The sequence below is a fragment of the Schistocerca americana genome, chromosome 2 (assembly GCF_021461395.2).
Source record: "Schistocerca americana isolate TAMUIC-IGC-003095 chromosome 2, iqSchAmer2.1, whole genome shotgun sequence".
Lineage (NCBI taxonomy): Eukaryota > Metazoa > Arthropoda > Insecta > Orthoptera > Acrididae > Schistocerca > Schistocerca americana.
This window is the reverse complement of record NC_060120.1, coordinates 352,309,056-352,329,872: the sequence shown is the minus strand read 5'-3', so window position 1 is coordinate 352,329,872 and position 20,817 is coordinate 352,309,056. Positions and strand designations below refer to the sequence as shown.

The window sequence follows — 20,817 nt, the reverse complement described above, 5'->3', positions numbered from 1 at the left end:
CTCTATGGGGTCGTCATTGTTATATGCGTTTAGACAATGTAAGTGGTATTTTGTGACCGAAGCTCTTCCTTACCCAACCACGACCTCCAGGGAAGAATGTGTATATCTCATCTGTCTGCATCTAGTGTAGATCTCAATTTCGGATTTCTTCAATTCGCTACTATTTGTTTGTTGCTATTCTTAAACGAAACTTTGATTTGAAAGTATCTGAATTGCGACCCAGGTGGATGCGGAAAACTGTGTGGAAACGAAACCTAACAGAAGACGATCTGTTTGACAGACTGGACAGGGATGCCACGGATAAACTGGGAGACAGGTTGCAAAAGTAAGTTCCTCTTTATATGTCGCTAGATACTCAGCTGTGGGTCTCATTCGTTTGACGATTCTTCATGCTGGTAACCACAGAACTCTTTCTTAACTTATGTGAATACTCTTGGTTTCAGATCATGGGATGAGGAACTTATTCGTGCAAAGGAAAAGGGCACCAAGCCTAGTTTAGCTAGAGCAATTTTTCGAACTTTCTGGTTGCGGTATTTCATCTACGGTGTATGTGAGCTGTTTGACCTTCTGATCCTCAGGTAAGATAACTAAATGTTTGGACCAAAAAATTCATTTTAAATAACATGTATGTTTCTAGCTAATGACAAAGAATTTCCTAAAACACCTATTACTACTGCTGTTTCGTGTATATGAACGTGCTATTTCATTATTTGTAATTATAATGGTAACATACTTCTATTAGTAATGAAACATTCACAGGTCTTAAGATTTAATGGTCAACATAGTTAAAAAGAATGATTTTTTAATAGAGAAAAACCCCATGTGTATTAATAGCGTAAAGTTTGTTGGGAACTGCTAACTAAATGGTTACGCTTCTAATCGTCCGAAGCCGATGCTCGAATACAAAGAAACTGATATAGGCATGCGTATTCAAATACATAGATATGTAAACAGGCAGAATACGGCGCTGCGGTCGGCAACGCCTATATAAGACAAAAACTGTCTGGCGCAGTGTTAGGTCGCTTATTGCTGCTACAGTGGCAGGTAATCAATATTTAAGCGAGTTTAAACGTTGTGTAATGGTCGGCGCACGAGCGACGGGACACAGCACTTCCGAGACAGCGATGAAGTGGGGATTTTCCCTTACGACCATTTCACGAATGTACCGTGAATATCAGGACTCCGGTAAAACATCAAATCTCCGACATCGCTGCGGCCGCAAAAAGCTCGACCAACGACGACTGAAGAGAATCGTTCAACGTGACAGAAGTGCAGTCCTTCCGCAAATTGCTGCAGATTTCAATGCAGGACCATCAATAACTGTCAGCGTGCGAACCATTCAACGAAACATCATCGAATTGGCTTTCGGAGTCGAAGGCCCACTCGTGTAGCTTTGATGACTGCACGACACAAAGCTTTACGCCTCACCTGGGCCCAACACCAACAGTGGACTGTTGATGGTTCAAATGGCTCTGAGCACTATGGGACTTAACTTCTGAGGTCATCAGTCCCCTAGAACTTAGAACTGCTTAAACCTAACTAACCTAAGGACATTACACATATCCATGCCTGAGACAGGATTCGAACCTGCGACCGTAGAAGTCGCGCGGTTCCAGACTGTAGCGCCTAGAACCGTTCGGCCACTTATGCCGACTGACTGTTGATGACTGGAATGTTGGTTTGCTGATTTGCTTGGATTCACTCATGATTTACGCGCTTAGGATTATCAAAATATATCCATTTTTCATCACTTGACGCTATTCGGTTGACTGACGACTTTCTTTTGTATCTGGCGATCAAAATTTCACAAGTGGTCTTTCGATCTGCTTGCTGCCTTTCATTCAGTTCACGCAGAACCCATTTTCTCACTTTCTGTACCTTTTCCATAGTTTTCAACCGAAGAGAAACTGTTTTCTGCGCCACATTCAGTTGTTACGCGAGTCCCTGCTGAGTTTGAGCATCATCTTCATCCAATAAGGCGTGCAATTTGTTTTCGTCAAATTTTTTCGGCCGGCCCCTTTGGCAGAGCGGTTCTAGGCGCTTCAGTCCGGAACCGCGCTGCTGCTACGGTCATAGGTTCGAATCCTGCCTCGGCCATGGATGTGTGTGATGTCCTTGGTTTCGTTAGGTTTAAGTAGTTCTAAATCTAGGGGCCTGATGACCTCAGATGTTAAGTCCCATAGTGCTCAGAGCCATTTGAACCATATTTTTTTAACTTTTTCGGTGATTTCCCGCGCTCGTCGTTTCTCACGTCAAAATCACCACTTTTGAATTTTTTGAATCACTCTAAACATTGTTTTCCCAAGAACATGTTCGCCGAAAACTTCGACAAGCATTCGATGGGATTCTGCGGCAGTTTTCTTCAAATGAAAACAGAAAACCAATGCTGTCCGAAAATGGTAGATCGCAGACACAGAACTCGACATGTTTACGAGTTTGAAACAGATACTGATGTACGGAACTTGGGTTACTGTGTGCTGACATTCGTCAGCCGTTACAGGAAGCAGACGGCACTGCAGACGCAGTCTCACGGGCCCTACACTGACGCCTAGCACCATCTATAAGGAGATTCTGATTTCGTATTTCTGCACCTGGTATATTCAGTTCACTAGGCAAGATAGTAGTCCAGGGAAAAATCCCTTACTTTGACCTCGTTGTTACAACGGATGGAATGCCGATTACATTTTATATATGGTTGCAAGGAAAGGACCACTACTGACTTAGTCATCCGCGATGATTAGGATCACCTCCGCTCTTATAAAATTGCCGCACTCAGGGTGTTACTCCAAAGGCTGCACAGAGTACGGCTTAGCCAGGAAGCCTTTCACAGGGAATTAAAAGTTATTCACTACACTTCACACTTTTCATAGATTTTGGTAGAACGTCTGAAGTAGATGGCAAAGACCTGCGTGCAAAGAACATTGTACCCTTTTTCACACCAAAAATTCTTGCTATGTCCGTTAGATACGAGGATACATCGGGATCAGACCCATTCTTGTGGAGGTTTATAGTAGTTTTTCTGACTATGCCTTAGTAAAATACATTGGTCAGACGGGGAGAAGTTTTAATGTTGATTTTAAAAAAAAACCTATTTGATGAGGCGAGCTCGAAAACGGCACGCAGTCCACATTTACGTGCTACGGGCACTGCATTACAAACGTTCCTGAAACTCCAAAATATTTACATAGGGCAGCTAAGGGCCATCTGCTTAACATTTTAGAAGAAGTTAAAATAATGAAATGCCTTAAAACTATATGCGGATTTACCCTTAATAGGCAGATAGAGTTACTTCTCCATTCCTTTTTGGCATATTTTGAGTGGATACACAAAACGCACACAAGTGGTGGTTAGTGTTTAACGTCCCGTCGACAACGAGGTCATTACAGACGGAGCGCAATCTCGGGTTAGGGAAGGAAATCAGCCGTACCCTTTCAAAGGAACCATCCCGGCATTTGCCTGAAACGATTTAGGGAAATCACGGAGAACCTCAAGCAGGACGGCTGGAGACGGGATTGAACCGTCGTCCTATCGAATGAGAGTCCAGTGTGCTAACCACTGCGCCACCTCGATCGCACACGAGTCACAGCTGTTGACACAACAAGTATCTTACCGGCTTCCTCTCCATTTCGTGGCTTCGTTCTATCCACCTACAGTGGTTAGACGTTTGTAATGTTATTGTGATACAAATCTGTTATCGTGTGTTCATTTTGGTTCCTCCTTGTAGTTCAAGCACTATGAAAAATTTCTGAAGTTGTTGCATTTTTTAAGCTAACAAATGCTATATGATTTTTTAAGATATCAGACCTTTTACCTCTGAATTTTTGCGTTTTGTTTGCCTTCATTCGTTACCTCTTTGGACAACTGATGTGCGCTATTTCACACTGTGGCATATAATATAGATTCTAGTGTGACTTTGTAATGGTATTATGTATATTTTTGTTAAGTGTAATGGCCGGCCGAAGTGGCCGTGCGGTTAAAGGCGCTGCAGTCGGGAACCGCAAGACCACTACGGTCGCAGGTTCGAATGCTGCCTCGGGCATGGATGTTTGTGATGTCCTTAGGTTAGTTAGGTTTAACTAGTTCTAAGTTCTAGGGGACTAATGACCTCAGCAGTTGAGTCCCATAGTTCTCAGAGCCATTTTTTAAGTGTAATGCTGTTAAGACCGGCTATATTGGTTGTTGATTTTCGTGGAGGAGTTCATTACCTTGTGGTGCTTTTACGTATGTATATATCAGTGTGGTCTGGCAGCTTGTCGAACATTTTCAAATGTTGTGGCCTCTGGCTAGCTATAACGATTTCTCTTGCTCCGTGCATGCGCTGCTAAGCGTTCATCCGAGGACGCAGCTCGCTGTTCCATACATTTCATAAAAGTGAATGTATGTTTGTATCTAAGTATGTTGCTCAACTCCTCCTAAGCCAATGGATCGATTTGACCAAACGTGGTACACATATAACTTACTTTCTGGAAATCACAGGGGGGAGAGGTGGGGGGAGAAAGAACCGTATACCTCCCAAAGGGGTAGATTGGGGGGTGGAGGGGGGGGGAGGGAGGGGGAGGATGGAAAAGGAGCGTATCGCTCGGCGCGCAAACAGCCAGACTACAGCTATTCATTCAGTTCTTGAGAATGGGAACCCTTAGCGACTTGCTGTCAACTTTGCACAATTTCAAACCTTTACGAAACTATTTCTCGCTGGCACTTCTCCAGCTAAATTCTAACTACGTTTTCGCTGTTCATGGAGTGAAACTGCCGCGTCAGGTATGGTCTTTAAATTTATGACTTCTATGCTACTAACTCTATCTGTAACGCTTGTTATAGACAGTATCTACATACACCAATGGACGTACCTGCAAAATTATTGAGGAGATAAGATGTCTTAAACCCCGAGCTGCTAAAAAACGAAACTGTAGGGTGAAATTCGCTAGAGACAGAGGTGAAATATGTGTGAAAATACGAATGAAATACGTTAAATATACGTGAAAGACATGTGACATGTGTGTACTTGGGCTAAGCTTGGACGAGAAGCTCCTCCGTAACTCCAAAAACGATTTTATTATAAGGGGCGTTTAAAAAGAAACGAACCGGAGGCATAATTACAGAAACCAGTACGTGTGTTAGAAGTATTGAACCTGGCTGTTGAGACACTTGTCCCACTGTGATACAAGGCGCTGAATGGATGTCTCATAAAATTCCCTGGGATGCGATGTTAACCAGCTCCGCACGTACAGCTGGACGTCGTCGTCCACACTAGTGCAGGAAACGTTATGCTGACGTTCTTATTTGATCAAGATGGCCCCCCTCTGATTCACTTCCTGCAGGACGGGACAACAGTGAATGCCCAGCGTTACTCACAAACCTTGTCCACCCTTTGGCAAGGGTTCAAATAAAAATAACCAGACAATCTCAACTGTGGGGTCATTCTGCTCCACGACAGTGCAAAGCCTCATACGGCCAACACAGTCGTGGCACTCCTGCAGAAATTTAAGTTGGAGGTTCTCAGCCACCCTCTCCCTGTTATTATGCCATTTTTGGTCCACTTAAAATGTCTATGAGGGCAAACAATTCACCTCGGTCGACGAAGTCCAGCTGTACGTGCAGAACTGGTTACATCGCAGCCCCAGGAACTTCATGATACAGCCTTTCACCGCCTTGTGTCACAGTGGGACAAGTGTGTCAACAGCCAGTGTCAGTATTTCTAACATACAGATACTGGTTTCTGTAATTATGCCTCTGGCTCTCTTCTTTTTGAGTACTCATTATACATACCGTCTGGAAAGAAGTACTGTGGGAGAAAGAACTAGCATCCTCCTATTTGGATCGGAATGACAACTTGGAGACAAAATGTTGCAGGAAGAGATGGACAGAGAGGTGAAAGGAGATGGTGGACAGAGAGTGGGGGTGGGGGAGGTGAACAGAGAGAGAGGGGGAGGAGCAGATGGGCAGAGAGAGGGGGAAGGAAGAGCCGGATTAATAGAAGACTGGAATAAACACATACCAGGCAGTTGGGCAAAGCCGGACACTCAACTAGTATGTTGCACTAGTGCGCTGGGTGCTGTTCCCGAGAAGACGTAGCGCATGTTTTCGGGAAACCTGTTGAGGTTGGGAGGGGAAAGGGGGCGGTAGGTGTTCTTTCCATAGTCATGATGTTGGTTCTTATTTTAAAAAATTTGTTTCAATTGATATGTTCTGCCGCTGTTCCTCTGGTTATTTTACTGGTAACAGCTGCGTACTTTATTACGCCAGTTTTGTGCAGGAAGATATGGGACTTCTGTAACTTACTATTACGGAGATTTTGAGACTACTATGTCTCGATAGGTCCGTATTCTCCACTTGTTGATCAACACTGTGTGTACTAGGTACATCGTATTCAAGATAGTTCTAATTTTTGAATCTTCTTTACGTCCGCAGTTTATCATCTGAAGATGTGATTGCAATGTCATGAAACTAGTTGTGATTAATAAATCGTTTTGACGCAACTGTTGTGGTTTTCATCGATTAAAATATTTCGAAGAGCTGTGAATTTAGTGTCAACGGTTCGATACTTCTTTCCGGAAACGACATTTAGGCTCACTCTAAGGATTTAAATTCTAGAAATGAGCACATAATTTTAAACACACAGTCATAATTTATTCATAGTCGCCACAGCTGAACACCTTGCACCGAATTTATTTTGTCATTAATGTTTCCGTTGCAGAGTCGCTCAGCCGCTACTTCTAGGATTCACTATTCAGTACTTCAATCCAGGCAGCACTATCACAGAAGAACAAGCCTACATCTACGCAAGTCTGATGGTGATGATCAATTTCCTGAAGATGTTCTGTTACCATCACTACAACATGCTTACCACATATGTCGGCATGAGGGTCAGGGTGGCCTGTTGCGCTCTTCTGTACCGGAAGGTGAGCACTGCACGGTTTTATAGAAAGAAATCGCAAAACATTAGTGCCTGAGAATCCACATGAAACTACCATCGTAGCTTATCATGAGTATATGTGTCGTCCTGACAGCTAAAACAGGCTTAACCCACCTTCAGTTGCGTGATAGCTTGCACTCTCGAAGACACTCACGTAATTAGTTTTTGGGGTCGTGCATTGGATCATTTGTTACATCGAAGAGAGGTATCGATGTGGCTATTGTAGTGTACACAAACTCATTTCAGAATGTCTGATATGGGGATTGAACTCTGGTGCACCTAATGAACGAAATTGGTTTTTTGACTTTTCTCTTAGGCATGTTGACTTTTTCAATACATTTCAGCTCGAAATGATAAATATACAGTTCAAATATCACAAGAGGAGAAGGTATACACGGTCATGGAAAAGAACAAAACGCGTAGTTGGATTACTTCACGGAAAGTCAGAGTTTGCCAAATGAAATAATGGATTTTTTGGCGTGTTCAAGGTCAGATGTAGACTCGAGTATTGGTTTAGTAATGATGAAGATAGGCTGAAGTATAAGAAATTCATCAGGAGGGGTGAGTCAATATAATAAAGAGGTATAACGATGAATTGGGAAATGATGTGAATTGGTTTTCAAAGCTTTACATGCTATGGTAACGAGTAACACAGTTGGTACTTCACATGAAGAGGAATGGAAATCCATGAAATGGACTATCACATAATTTAGATAGAAAATATAGGTAGTTGGACAATAGTCACAAGAGATGTATAGTAACAGAAGACATACACTATGTGATCAAGGTATCCGGACACCTGGCTGAAAATGACTTACAAGTTCGTGGCTCACTGCATCGCTAATGTTGGAATTCAGTATGGTGTTGGTCCACCCTTAGCCTTGATGACAGCTTCCACTTTCGCAGGCATACGTTCAATCAGGTGCTGGAAGGTATCTTTGGGAGTGGCAGCCCATTCTTCACGGAGTGCTGCACTGAGGAGAGGTGTTGATGTCGGTCGGTGAGGCCTGGAACGAAATCGGGGTTCCAAAACATCCCAAAGGTGTTCTATAGGATTCATGTCAGGACTCTGTGCAGGCCAGTCCATTACAGTGATATTATTGTTCAAAATGTTCAAATGTGTGTGAAAACTTATGCGGCTTAACTGCTAAGGTCATCAGTCCCTAAGCTTACACACTACTTAACTTGAATTATCCTAAGGACAAACACACACACCCATGCCCGAGGGAGGACTCGAACCTCCGCCGGGATATTATTGTCCTGTAACCACTGCACCACAGGCTGTGCATTATGAACCGGTGCTCCATCGTGTTGAAAGATGCAATCGCCATCCCCGTATTGCTCTTCAACAGTGGGAAGCAAGAAGCATCTTAAAACATCAATGCAGGCCTGTGCTGTGATAGTGCCACGCAAAATAACTAGGGATGCAAGCCCCGTCCATGAAAAACACGACCGCACCACAACATCACCGCCTCCGAATTTTACTGTTGGCACTACACACGCAGGCAGATGACGTTCACCGGGCATTCACCACACCCACACTCTGCCATCGGATCGCCACACTGTGTACCGTGATTCGTCACTCCACACAACGTTTTTCCGCTATTCAATCGTCCAATGTTTATGCTCCTTACACCATGTGAGGCGTCATTTGGCATTTACCGACGTGATTTTATGAGCAGCCGCTCGACCATGAAATCCAAGTTTTCTCACCTCCTGCCTAACTGTCATAGTACATGTAGTGGGTCTTGATGCAATTTGGGATTCCTGTGTGATGGTCTGGATAGATGTGTGCCTATTACACATTAGGACTCTCTTCAACAGTCGGCGGTCTCTGTCAGTCAACAGACGCGGTCGGCCTTTACGCTTTTGTGCTGTACGTGTCCCTTCACGTTTCCACTTCACTATCACATCGGAAACAGTGGACCTAGGGATGTTTAGGAGTGTGGAAATCTTGGGTACACACGTATGACAAATGACACCCAATCACTTGACCATGTTCGAAGTCCGTGAGTTGCGCTGAGCGCCCCATTCTGCTCTCTCACGATGCCTAATGATTACAGAGGTCGCTGATATTGAGTACCTGGCAGTAGGTGGCAGCACAATGCACGTAACATAAAAGAAACGTATGTTTTTGGGGGTGTCCAGGTAGTTTTGATCAATTAGTGTATCTCAACCGATCGATGAAAGATGGAAATACAAAAATGTTCAGGAACAGAACGGACATCACATAAGTAATCCACACAGCAGTAAAATCAAAATGACGCGCAACGGAGTTGAAATGGCACGGAGTGTGGGAGTGGGGGAGTCGAAGATACTGGTGGTTTTACTGGACAAATGTCAGTTCGTCATTTCTTATTGGATGTAAGAGGTTGTACTCATTGCTGGTGACTACGCAGCGTCCATCCAGGCCTCGTATTCGGACACGATAGCGAGGTAATGACAGGCTAACAGGTTGCACCCATACCAGTTACTCCATAACACCATGCGAGCTCCATGCACGGCACCGAGAATTGGCAAACAGACAACCTGTACTAGATGCACACAGCTCCGGACTGGGTTATAGCTCAGCGGTCGCGGTTACAGCTCCAGTACAGGCTGGCTACTAACCATGGCGCTAGAGCGGACAACGTGTTCCATTTCTCGTTCATAGGCAGACTTCACGCTGACAGCCGCGCTAGCTGATGTTGCTCCACTTCCTCCTTGGCCACAGACTACTAGGGCAGCGGTGTACTTGTGGCAAGTCTCCCTGATATCGATTTGCAGGAACGTGCTGGTACGGCTCAGACGTAAGTGCGAAAAAAATTGCGGGAAAAAATTAAAATACGAGGACATAGAAACGGTCATCATAAGGATTCAACAAGTAGAGAAGTCAAAGTAACGTTCGGTGACTTTACAAGCAAAGTGCAGAGGGATTCTAGACGTACCGGCTGGTCAAAAAGTCAGTATAAATTTGAAAACTTAATAAACCACGGAATAATGTAGATAGAGAGGTAAAGATTGACACACACATGCTTGGAATGACATGGGGTTTTATTAGAACAAAAAAAAAAAGTATTGCTAGACGCGTGAAAGATCTCTTGCGCGTGTCGTTTGGTGATGATCGTGTGCTGAGCAGCCACTTTCGTCATGCTTGGCCTCCCAGGTCCCCAGACCTCAGTCCGTGCGATTATTGGCTTTGGGGTTACCTGACGGCGCAAGTGTATCGTGATCGACCGACGCCTCTAGGGATTCCGAAAAACAACATCCGACGCCAGTGCTTCGCCATAACTCCGGACATGCTTTACAGTGCTGTTCACAACACTATTCCTCGACTACAATTATTTTTGAGGAATGATGGTGGACATATTGAGCATTTCCTGTAAAGAACATCATCTTCGCTTTGTCTTATTTGTTTTGCTAATTATTGCTATTCTGATCAGATGAAGCGGCATCTGTCGGACATTTTTGAACTTTTGTATTTTTTTTGTTCTAATAAAACCCCATGTCATTCCAAGCATGTGTGTCTATTTGTACCTCTCTACCTACATTATTCCGTGATTTATTCAGTTTCCAAATTTATACTAATTTTTTGATCACCCGGCACAATAGATGGCTAGAGTGCAATGATGGTCTCTTCTAGAGGGAGAGAAGAGAAAATGGGTTGGAGCTCATAGGAGATAGAGTATTATAATCGGAGTTTGACAGTGCTTCGCAAGACTTGTGTTCAGTCACGATGGATTGGAGAAGAATTTTTGTATATTTCGTACAATTAATCTTATCAGCATTTGGTCGAAACATTAAATGGAATGCATGAAGAACTTAAATCTAGTCCACGCTAATGGGGTTTGAATTCCGTGTTTGAATTCCATTGCTCCAGAAGAAAAGTCTAGCTTATAAACACTGATTTAGGTGCTTAGTACATATCTAACGGCACAACCGCTCATTGTTCCTTGTGCAATAAGTACACTGAGGTGGGATACACTGAGGAGGGATACCTCCCAATATCTTCTCGGACTTCATTTTGCCCTGAGCGGTGCGCTAACTTGACGTGGCATGGACTGAACAAGTCGTTGGAAGTTCCGTGCGGAAATATAGAGCCACGCTGCCTCTATAGCCGTCCATAATTGCGAAAGCGTTGCCGGCGCAGGATGTTGTGCACGAACTGATCTTTCGGTTATGTCCCATAAATGTGCGGTGGGATTCACGTAGTTCGATCTGGGTGGCCAAATCATTCACTCGAATTGTCCAGAATATTCTTCAAACCAATCACGAACAATTGTGGCCTTCTGACATGGTACATTGATGTCTATAAAAAATCTATCTTTGTTTGAGAACGTGAAGTCCATGAATGCTTGCAAGTGGTCTCCAAGTAGGCGAACATAACCATTTGCAGTCAATGATAGGTTCAGTTGGACCAGAAGACCCAGTCCATTCCATCTAAACACAGCCTACATAGTTATGGAGCCACCACCAGCTTACACAGTGCCTTGTTGACAACTTGGGTCCATGGCTTCGTGGGGTCTGCGCCACACTCGAACCCTATTGTCACCACTTACCAGCCAGCCGAGGTGGCCGAGCGGTTCTAAGCGCTACAGTCTGGAACCACGCGACCGCTACGGTCGCAGGTTCGAATCCTGCCTCGGGCATGGGTGTGTGTGATGTCCTTAGGTTAGTTAGGTTTAAGTAGTTCTAAGATATAGGGGGCTGATGACCTTAGGTTCCATAGTGCTCAGAGCCATTTGAACCATTTTTGAACCACTTACCAACTGACAGAGGGAATCATCTGAGCATGCCACGGTTTTTCAGTCGTTCAGGGCCCAACCGATAAGGTCTCATGACCAGGAGAGACGCTGCAGGCAATGTCATACTGTTAGAAATGGCACTCGCATTGGTCGTCTGCTGACATAGCCTATTAACGTCAGGCTTCGCAGCATTGGCCTAACAGATACGTTCAAAATGGTTCAAATGGCTCTGAGCACTATGGGACTTAACATCTATGGTCATCAGTCCCCTAGAACTTAGAACTACGTAAACCTAACTAACCTAAGGACATCACACAACACCCAGTCATCACGAGGCAGAGAAAATCCCTGACCCCACCGGGAATCGAACCCGGGAACCCGGGCGTGGGAAGCGAGAACGCTACCGCACGACCACGAGCTGCGGACAAACAGATACGTTCATCGTATTTCCCACATTGATTTCTGTGGTTATTTCACACAGTGTTGCTTATCATTAACTCTGACAACGCAAACGCCGCTGCTCTCGGTTGTTAAGTGAAGGCCGTCGGCCATTGCGTCGACCTTGGTGAGAGGTCGAGCCTGAAATTTGGTACCCACAGCACACTGTTGACACTGAGGAACTCGTAATACTGAATTCCCCAAACGGTTTCCCAAATGGAATGTCGCATGCGTCTGATTCCAACTACCAATCCACGTTCAAAGTCTGTTAAGTCCCGTCGTGCGGCCATAATCAAGTCGGAAAGTTGTTCATATTGTAGCGCCCCCTTAGAAAAAATATATATGACTATGCTGATAAACCTCTTACGTTATTTGATTTTCAAACAGCTGAGCAAAACTGAACGTACTCAGACATTTCTCTCTTTACTTATTCTGATCATCACTAAACTGACACACAATATTATTTCTTTTATTTTTTTATTTATTTATTGTTGGTTTTTTTTTTTTTTTTTTTTTTTTTTTTTTTTTTTTTTTTTTTTTTTTTTTTTTTTTGCGCAACGCAATCTGATTTTCAATAATCCCTACAAAAGAATGGCCCTGACTGACAATAACCTATACCTTTTATGAATATCTTACTTCACAAAAATCTTCGTTACTCGAACTACTGCAATACAGCGAGCGCCAATACTGCCAACTAAATGAAAGATTCTAACTACTGAAGGCATAGACATAGGCATAGTTAGCAAATTAAAGATTCTGATAGAGAACAAACAATGTACACTCCTGGAAATTGAAATAAGAACGCCGTGAATTCATTGTCCCAGGAAGGGGAAACTTTATTGACACATTCCTGGGGTCAGATACATCACATGATCACACTGACAGAACCACAGGCACATAGACACAGGCAAAGGAGCATGCACAATGTCGGCACTAGTACAGTGCATATCCACCTTTCGCAGCAATGCAGGCTGCTATTCTCCCATGGAGACGATCGTAGAGATGCTGGATGTAGTCCTGTGGAACGGCTTGCCATGCCATGTCCACCTGGCGCCTCAGTTGGACCAGCGTTCGTGCTGGACGTGTAGACCGCGTGAGACGACGCTTCATCCAGTCCCAAACATGCTCAATGGGGGACAGATCCGGAGATCTTGCTGGCCAGGGTAGTTGACTTACACCTTCTAGAGCACGTTGGGTGGCACGGGATACATGCGGACGTGCATTGTCCTGTTGGAACAGCAAGTTCCCTTGCCGGTCTAGGAATGGTAGAACGATGGGTTCGATGACGGTTTGGATGTACCGTGCACTATTCAGTGCCCCCTCGACGATCACCAGTGGTGCACGGCCAGTGTAGGAGATCGCTCCCCACACCATGATGCCGGGTGTTGGCCCTGTGTGCCTCGGTCGTATGCAGTCCTGATCGTGGCGCTCACCTGCACGGCGCCAAACACGCATACGACCATCATTGGCACCAAGGCAGAAGCGACTCTCATCGCTGAAGACGACACGTCTCCATTCGTCCCTCCATTCACGCCTGTCGCGACACCACTGGAGGCGGGCTCCACGATGTTGGGGCGTGAGCGGAAGACGGCCTAAAGGTGTGCGGGACCGTAGCCCAGCTTCATGGAGACGGTTGCGAATGGTCCTCGCCGATACCCCAGGAGCAACAGTGTCCCTAATTTGCTGGGAAGTGGCGGTGCGGTCCCCTACGGCACTGCGTAGGATCCTACGGCCTTGGCGTGCATCCGTGCGTCGCTGCGGTCCGGTCCCAGGTCGACGGGCACGTGCACCTTCCGCCGACCACTGGCGACAACATCGATGTACTGTGGAGACCTCACGCCCCACGTGTTGAGCAATTCGGCGGTACGTCCACCCGGCCTCCCGCATGCCCACTATACGCCCTCGCTCAAAGTCCGTCAACTGCACATACGGTTCACGTCCACGCTGTCGCGGCATGCTACCAGTGTTAAAGACTGCGATGGAGCTCCGTATGCCACGGCAAACTGGCTGACACTGACGGCGGCGGTGCAGAAATGCTGCGCAGCTAGCGCCATTCGACGGCCAACACCGCGGTTCCTGGTGTGTCCGCTGTGCCGTGCGTGTGATAATTGCTTGTACAGCCCTCTCGCAGTGTCCGGAGCAAGTATGGTGGGTCTGACACACCGGTGTCAATATGTTCTTTTTTCCATTTCCAGGAGTGTATTTACCTTAATAGTGTTCAAAAGTCATAATATATGTATCAGTTCAAGACATCCAGTCTTACAAATTTTCCTTTTCTGACGGACACACATCCAGATCGTCCGTCCGCTCTCAAAACTCTGCCATCTCTCTCCCCACATCCACCACTGCTGGCGGCTCACCTCTAACTGCGCAACGCTACGCACTGTTCACAAGCAACAGCCCAACACTACACAAGCGAATATTCCAACAATGAATCCAACCTGCCACAGACTGCACACAGCACAGTCAGTGATTTTCATACAGAGCACTACGTGGCGTCACCAACATAAAAACCTAAACAGCCTACTTACTACATGAATTACACGATTACAAATGACAGATCCGCCAAAGCACTGGTTTTTATACCTTATGTATACTATGCTACCGCAGTCTGAATATGTTTGTTCCACTAACCCATTACTTTTGTCACCACGCGTAAACTGATGAGCCAAATCATTATGTCTGTTGCCTAGCCCGAGAGTGCATGTAGTCTGTTGACGTCGCTGGCGCATGATACGGTAAGGAAAGCACATAAGCGAAGCGGAAAGGAGTGGGTAATCATACCGACGACGATAAGGGCCAGAAAAGTGGAAATCCATTTACATAAACCACTGCTAAAGACCAGATTCTTATGTCCCGGCGCCTCCAAAGCGAGAAGCCTGCTAACGGCAAATATAGTCGATTGTTCGCTTGCTTCTGTCTTCAGCAAGTATGAAAAGTGGCTGTAGAATGTGAGTCCACGAGTAAGCCACAAGGTGCTGGACGTACACGCCTGACTACAGATCGTAGAGGTTGGAGTCTTGTTCGCTTAGTTAAGGAGGACACGTAGCGACCCATGACAGGCCTAATGACAGTGTACCCTGTTGGTACAGGCACAAGTATTTCGGAGCACTCTGTTCTGTACGTACTGATGAATGTGGAGCTCCGTTAGACGAACCCTACGTGTCCCTATGTTGAACCAAGCAGATCTTCAATTACGAATACAGTCGGACTGAAGCATTAGAGATAGGACCGTAGATCAATAGAAACTTTATGCCTGGTCAGATCAATAATTTTTCTTGTTACACCAAATCGATGGTCGTGTCTGTATACGGCGTTGTGAACGGCGCTTGAACTATCACCACGTCACGGGCATAGGGCGATGCTATACAGGACATTCAGATGGCTTTCATGGGGTCTGTGGTGGTTCAAAAATGGTTCAAATGGCTCTGAGCACTATGGGACTTAACTGCTGTGGTCATGAGTCCCCTAGAACTTAGAACTACTTAAACCTAACTAACCTAAGGACAGCACACACATCCATGCCCGAGGCAGGATTCGAACCTGCGACCGTAGCGGTCGCGCGGTTCCAAACTGTAGCGCTCAGAACCGCTCGGCCACTTCGGCCGGCTCTGTGGTGGTAATCAAATACACCATGACGTCTGTGGTCTACGTGAACATCACTGCGGATCAGGTTCATCCCGCCGTGCTTTATCGCTCCCCCGATGGCAGTGGACTCTTTTTAGGATAACCGTGTCACGAGCTCAAAATCATGCTGAGATGGTTTGCCGTCTTCTTGGGCACCATATTCGCCTGATCTGAACCAAATGGAACACATCTGGCCCGTTAGCCACGAACCACCGGCCCGTAATTTACGGAAATTGCATGATCTTTGGGTAGACATTTGGCACACAAACTTCCTGAAAATCAATAGAGAATCCTTAAAGTCCGTGCCGTACTGACTGTGAAAGATCGACCAACACACTATTAATCAGGTGGTACCAATGCCTGGCTCACCATTGTAGGACCTGCTTTATCGGCTTCAGGTTTCCAGACGACTATTAATTTAAATCTGAACTTTCTGAGTTGTCGAAACACTAACCTACGGCATTGAAGGAAATGCTGGAGGTACTAACTTGTTGGAGACCGTCTGGAACAAAACACGCTACTGTCTTGTGCCCCAGGTGCTGCGCATTAACAAGCAATCCATGGACGTGACAGCGACGGGGCAGGTGATCAACCTCATGTCCAACGACGTGGCCCGCTTCGACGTCGCTTCGATGAGCGCCAACTGGCTGTGGATCGCATTTCTGCAGCTGGCGATTGTCACGTACTTCTTGTACCGCTCCGTGTCCTGGGCGGCCTTCGCTGGTGTCATTTATGTCATCATCATGACGGTTCCACCACAAAGTAAGTTAAATGAGATACTGTTATGGTCCAGTAAACTAGATTTTTTGATGCAACAATTGCAAAAATCAGCTGGTCTTACTGGTGTAATAATAGCTGAAACAGTTTCATACTCTTACTAACAGAGTACTTTGGCTAAGACCTGTCCCATCCCATTGCTTTCAGGTACACTGCATGGATTCAGACATTAACTAAATGAAGCTGGTATCTGTACAGATACTATTGGTGATCTTGCAGCTCTAGAAGAATGAAATTATAATGAAATCCAGACCTTTAGCTGCTTACAGGCCTTGATAAATATCAACGGGGATCTCCTGCTTTTAGGGCAGACCCTCTAACCGACTGAGCCACCGAGAACACACACGACAGTGCGACTGCAGGGACTTATCTCTCGCACGCTCCCCGTGAGACACATACTTCCAACTTTCTGTCCACACACTACATTTGTAGTGCCCCTACCCACCATATTCATTACTCGCGGTAGTCAATCTACCGATCCCCTTAAGAGTTTGAGCAATGTGAGTGCATCTGCACTTTCTGACATGTCCGAAAGAACATATACCGTCTTAATATAGACGAGGCTTACCGGCCAACGACCTTCTTCAGTGCGGATGCACTCACGTTGCCCGAACTCTTACGGGAATCGGTAGACTGACTACCGCGAGTAATGAGTATGGTGGGCAGGGGAACTACAAATGTAGTGTGTGGACAGAAAGTTGGAAAGTGTGGGTCTCACAGGGAGCGTGCCAGAGGTAAGTCGCAGTGTCGTCTGTGTCTTAGGTGGCTCAGTCGTTTAGAGCGTCTATCATGTAAGCAGGAGGTTACGCTTTCTAATTCCGGGCGGGGTACACATTTTTCAACTGTCCCCGTTGATATTTATCAATGCCTGCAAGCAGCTGAAGGTCTACATTTCATTATAATTTCATTAACTAAATGCTCAAAATGATTAAACGTGGTGGTTCAAAAGAATTCATTGCATTTCTAAAGACTACATCTTCAAGCTAAATGAAAATATGAACTAGGAGCAAATTTTAATTTACGCATCCAGACTGAAACGTTACCTTGGCGCAACTTGTAAATTGTCGCTCATATGGTTGCCTGTAGCGGTCTCCTGGTGCAGCTAGCTCCATCGCTCATTAATTACCCATTGTGCATCAATTCGAGATAGTGCTAAAACAGGAACAAACTGTTTTTTGCTTTCTCCGCTTCAGCAGCTGCAGTTCAGTTACAGACGGACGGCGTGGTTTTCGTCGTACGTTCCGCAGTGCACCTGCTACAGCTCGAAGTATTTGGCTATGGCGAAAACATATCCAAGACATTGGTTCTCGTTCAAGGCGTAGAGCGTATTCAACAAGCCCTTTATGATGGCGGTAAACATCAAGATGCAGGGTTTTGTAAATTCATTCCGGACATAGAGACGGGAAACAGCAGTATCATTTTACATTTAGTGTTCAGTACGAGGCTATATTCGATTTAAGTGGAAAAATAAACTGCCACTACGTAGGAATGCGGGGAACAGGGCGGCCGCATATCCTAATCGGCAGACAGAGACTATCTGAAGTCTCATGTGTTTTGCGGGGTTTCTTGAGGACAACTTTATGTACTTTGCAGGGACCACGTACCAGGATATGTGGAGAACTAGTTTTTCCCCCAATAGCTAGAACAAATGGCTCTGAGCACTATGGGACTTAACATCTGAAGTCATCAGTCCCCTAGAACTTAGAACTACTTAAACCTAACTAACCTAAGGACATCACGCACATCCGTGCCCCAGGCAGGATTCGAACCTGCGACCGTAGCGGTCGCGCGGTTCCAGACTGTAGCGCCTAGAACCGCTCGGCCACTCCGGCTGGCAATAGCTAGAACAAGCCGAAAGCTCTTTTGTAAACTAGACGGAGCACTACCACGCTAACACCTGCGTGTGAGAGCGTTTCTTAATAATGAACTGTCTCAGCCATGGATCGGCCATTTGGGACACTCAGATCTCGCACTGTGACATTCGCCTCCAAAGTGGACTGATCATGCGCTACACCATCAGTCCAAAAAGTTTCGAGACTGGATTAATAAAAAAAAGTGCCATTAAAGCAGAGCTACTAAACACAGTTTTCCGAAATTCCTTCACAAAGGAAGATGATGTAAATATTCCAGAATTCAAACCGAGAACAACTGCCAACATGAGTAACTCAGAAGTAGATATTCTGGGTGTAACGAAATAGCTTAAATCACATAATAGAGGCAAGGCCACCGGCCCGATTTGTTTACCGATCAGGTTCCTTTCAGAGTATTCTGATACAGTAGCTCTATGCTTAACAATGACACAACCGCTCGCTCGTGGAAAAATTTGTTACCTAAAGGCCAGAAAGTTGCACAAGTCATACCAATACTCAGGAAAGGAAACAAGAGTAGTCCACTGAATTACAAACCCATATCACTTAACGTCGATTTTCCGTAGAATTTTGGAACATATACTGTCTACTAACACTGTTGGTTACGTTGAAGAAATGACTTATTGATAAACAGCCAATACGGATTCAGAAAATATCGTTTTTGTGAAACTCAACTAGCCCTTTCTTCTCGTGAATGAATGGGTGCTATCGACAAGGGATGTAAAATTGATTCCATATTTTTAGATTTCCAGAAGGCTTTTGACACCCTTCCTCACAAGCGACTTCTAATCAAATTGCATCTCATCTCTGCTACTCCATTAGTGATTTTCTGTCAGAAGGGTCGCGGTTTTAGTAAATGACGGAAAATCACCGAGTATAAAAGAAGTAATATCTGGCGTTCTCCAAGGAAATATTATAGGCTCTCCGCTGTTCCTAAACAACATAAACAATTTAGGAGCCAATCTGAGCAGACCTCTTAGATTGTTTGCAGATGATGCAGCCTTTTACCGTCTCATAAAATCGTAAGATGATCAAAACAAATAATTTAGACGAGATATGTTGGTGCGAAATATACAAGAAAAACACACAAATCTAAACGCTGTGAAATCAACTAAATATTTAGGATTACAATCACGAATAACTTAAATAGGAACGATCACATGGACAATGTTGTGGGGAAAGCAAGCCAAAGACTGCGATTTATTTTCAGAACACTTAGACAATGCAACAGGTCTACTGAAGAGACTACTTACACTAAGCATGTCCACCGTATTATGGAGAATTGCTGCGTGATGTAGGATACGCTTCAGATAGGACTGACGGATGACACTGAAAAAGTTGAAAGAAGGGCAGTTCGTGTTTTATTACGGCGAAATAGGGGAGAGAGTGCCCCGGATATGATATGCGAATTGGGGGATTTTCGTTGCGGTATGATTTTCTCGTGAAATTTAAATCACAAACTTTGTCCTCAGAGTGCAGAAATGTTTTTCTTCGCACCACCTACATAGGACGGAATGATCATCACAATAAAATAAGATAAATCAGCGCTCGTACGGAGAGATTAGTGTGTTGTATTTCCCGCACGCTGTTCGAGAATGGACCGATGGAGAAATAGCTTGAAGATAGTTCGATGAGCTCTCTACCAGGCACTTAATTGTGAATCAGAGAGTAATCACGTAGATATAGTTTTTTTTTTTACTTTATTGTAATTTTGATACCCGATCAACCAGGTAGGCTGGCAGCAGCACAATACGCCGCTCTTCAGCCGAAGAGAGTACATGGAGATAAACAAAGAAGAGACAGCACTTAGAAAAACGGCGGGAAAAAACAGGAGACACAAGAACATAAAAGCACAAGAAGCCGTTCACACTTGATGACAATCCACACTATGAACTGGAGACCCGACGCACAAACACTGAAGAAGACGATGGCACTGGTGAACAATGGAGCGTGACGGCGAAACTGAACACTAAACATGACGGCACACACGATACACTGATGGCGGTGATCTCCGGGGCGCGAATGTCCACTGAGCGTGTGCGAGTCCGGGGACCTGCCAAGAGGGGAACAGGGGTGAGGAGGGGGAGAGGGGAGGAAAAGAGGATGCCACGGCTTAGGAGACGGGGACAGGAGGATAGGGACAGGGGAGGGGAGGCCCGGGGGACGAGGGGGGAGAGAAGGAGGAGGGAGGGAAAAGGGAGAGAAGGGAGGGAGGGTGCCCAGAGGAGTAAGTACAGGAGGAGGGTGGGAGGATCAAAGTTGGTAGGAGGGGTAGATGGAGGGGAGGAGGGCATCATCAGGGAGAGGGAGCTGGCGGAAGCCACCTTGGGAGAGGGTAAGGAGGGTGGAGAGATGGAGACCGGGTGGGACGTGGGAATACAGGCGTGGCAGCGGGCGGGGGTGGGAGAGGAGTGGGGAGACGAGCGGGTGAGGAGGATCAAGTTTACGGGAGGTGTACAGGATCCGTATC

At 45.5% G+C, this 20,817-nt stretch overlaps 1 protein-coding gene across 1 annotated transcript in view; it reads left to right on the top strand.

The window, feature by feature from the left end:
- The window catches only part of LOC124594008 (ATP-binding cassette sub-family C member 4-like), a 181,029-nt gene that overhangs the window by 15,750 nt on the left and 144,462 nt on the right, over positions 1-20,817 (top strand). The window contains exons 2-5 of the mRNA XM_047132360.1: positions 205-325; positions 444-578; positions 6,695-6,899; positions 16,239-16,464. Of these exons, the coding sequence (XP_046988316.1) occupies positions 205-325; positions 444-578; positions 6,695-6,899; positions 16,239-16,464 (687 nt within the window). The remainder of the gene's footprint in view (positions 1-204; positions 326-443; positions 579-6,694; positions 6,900-16,238; positions 16,465-20,817) is intronic.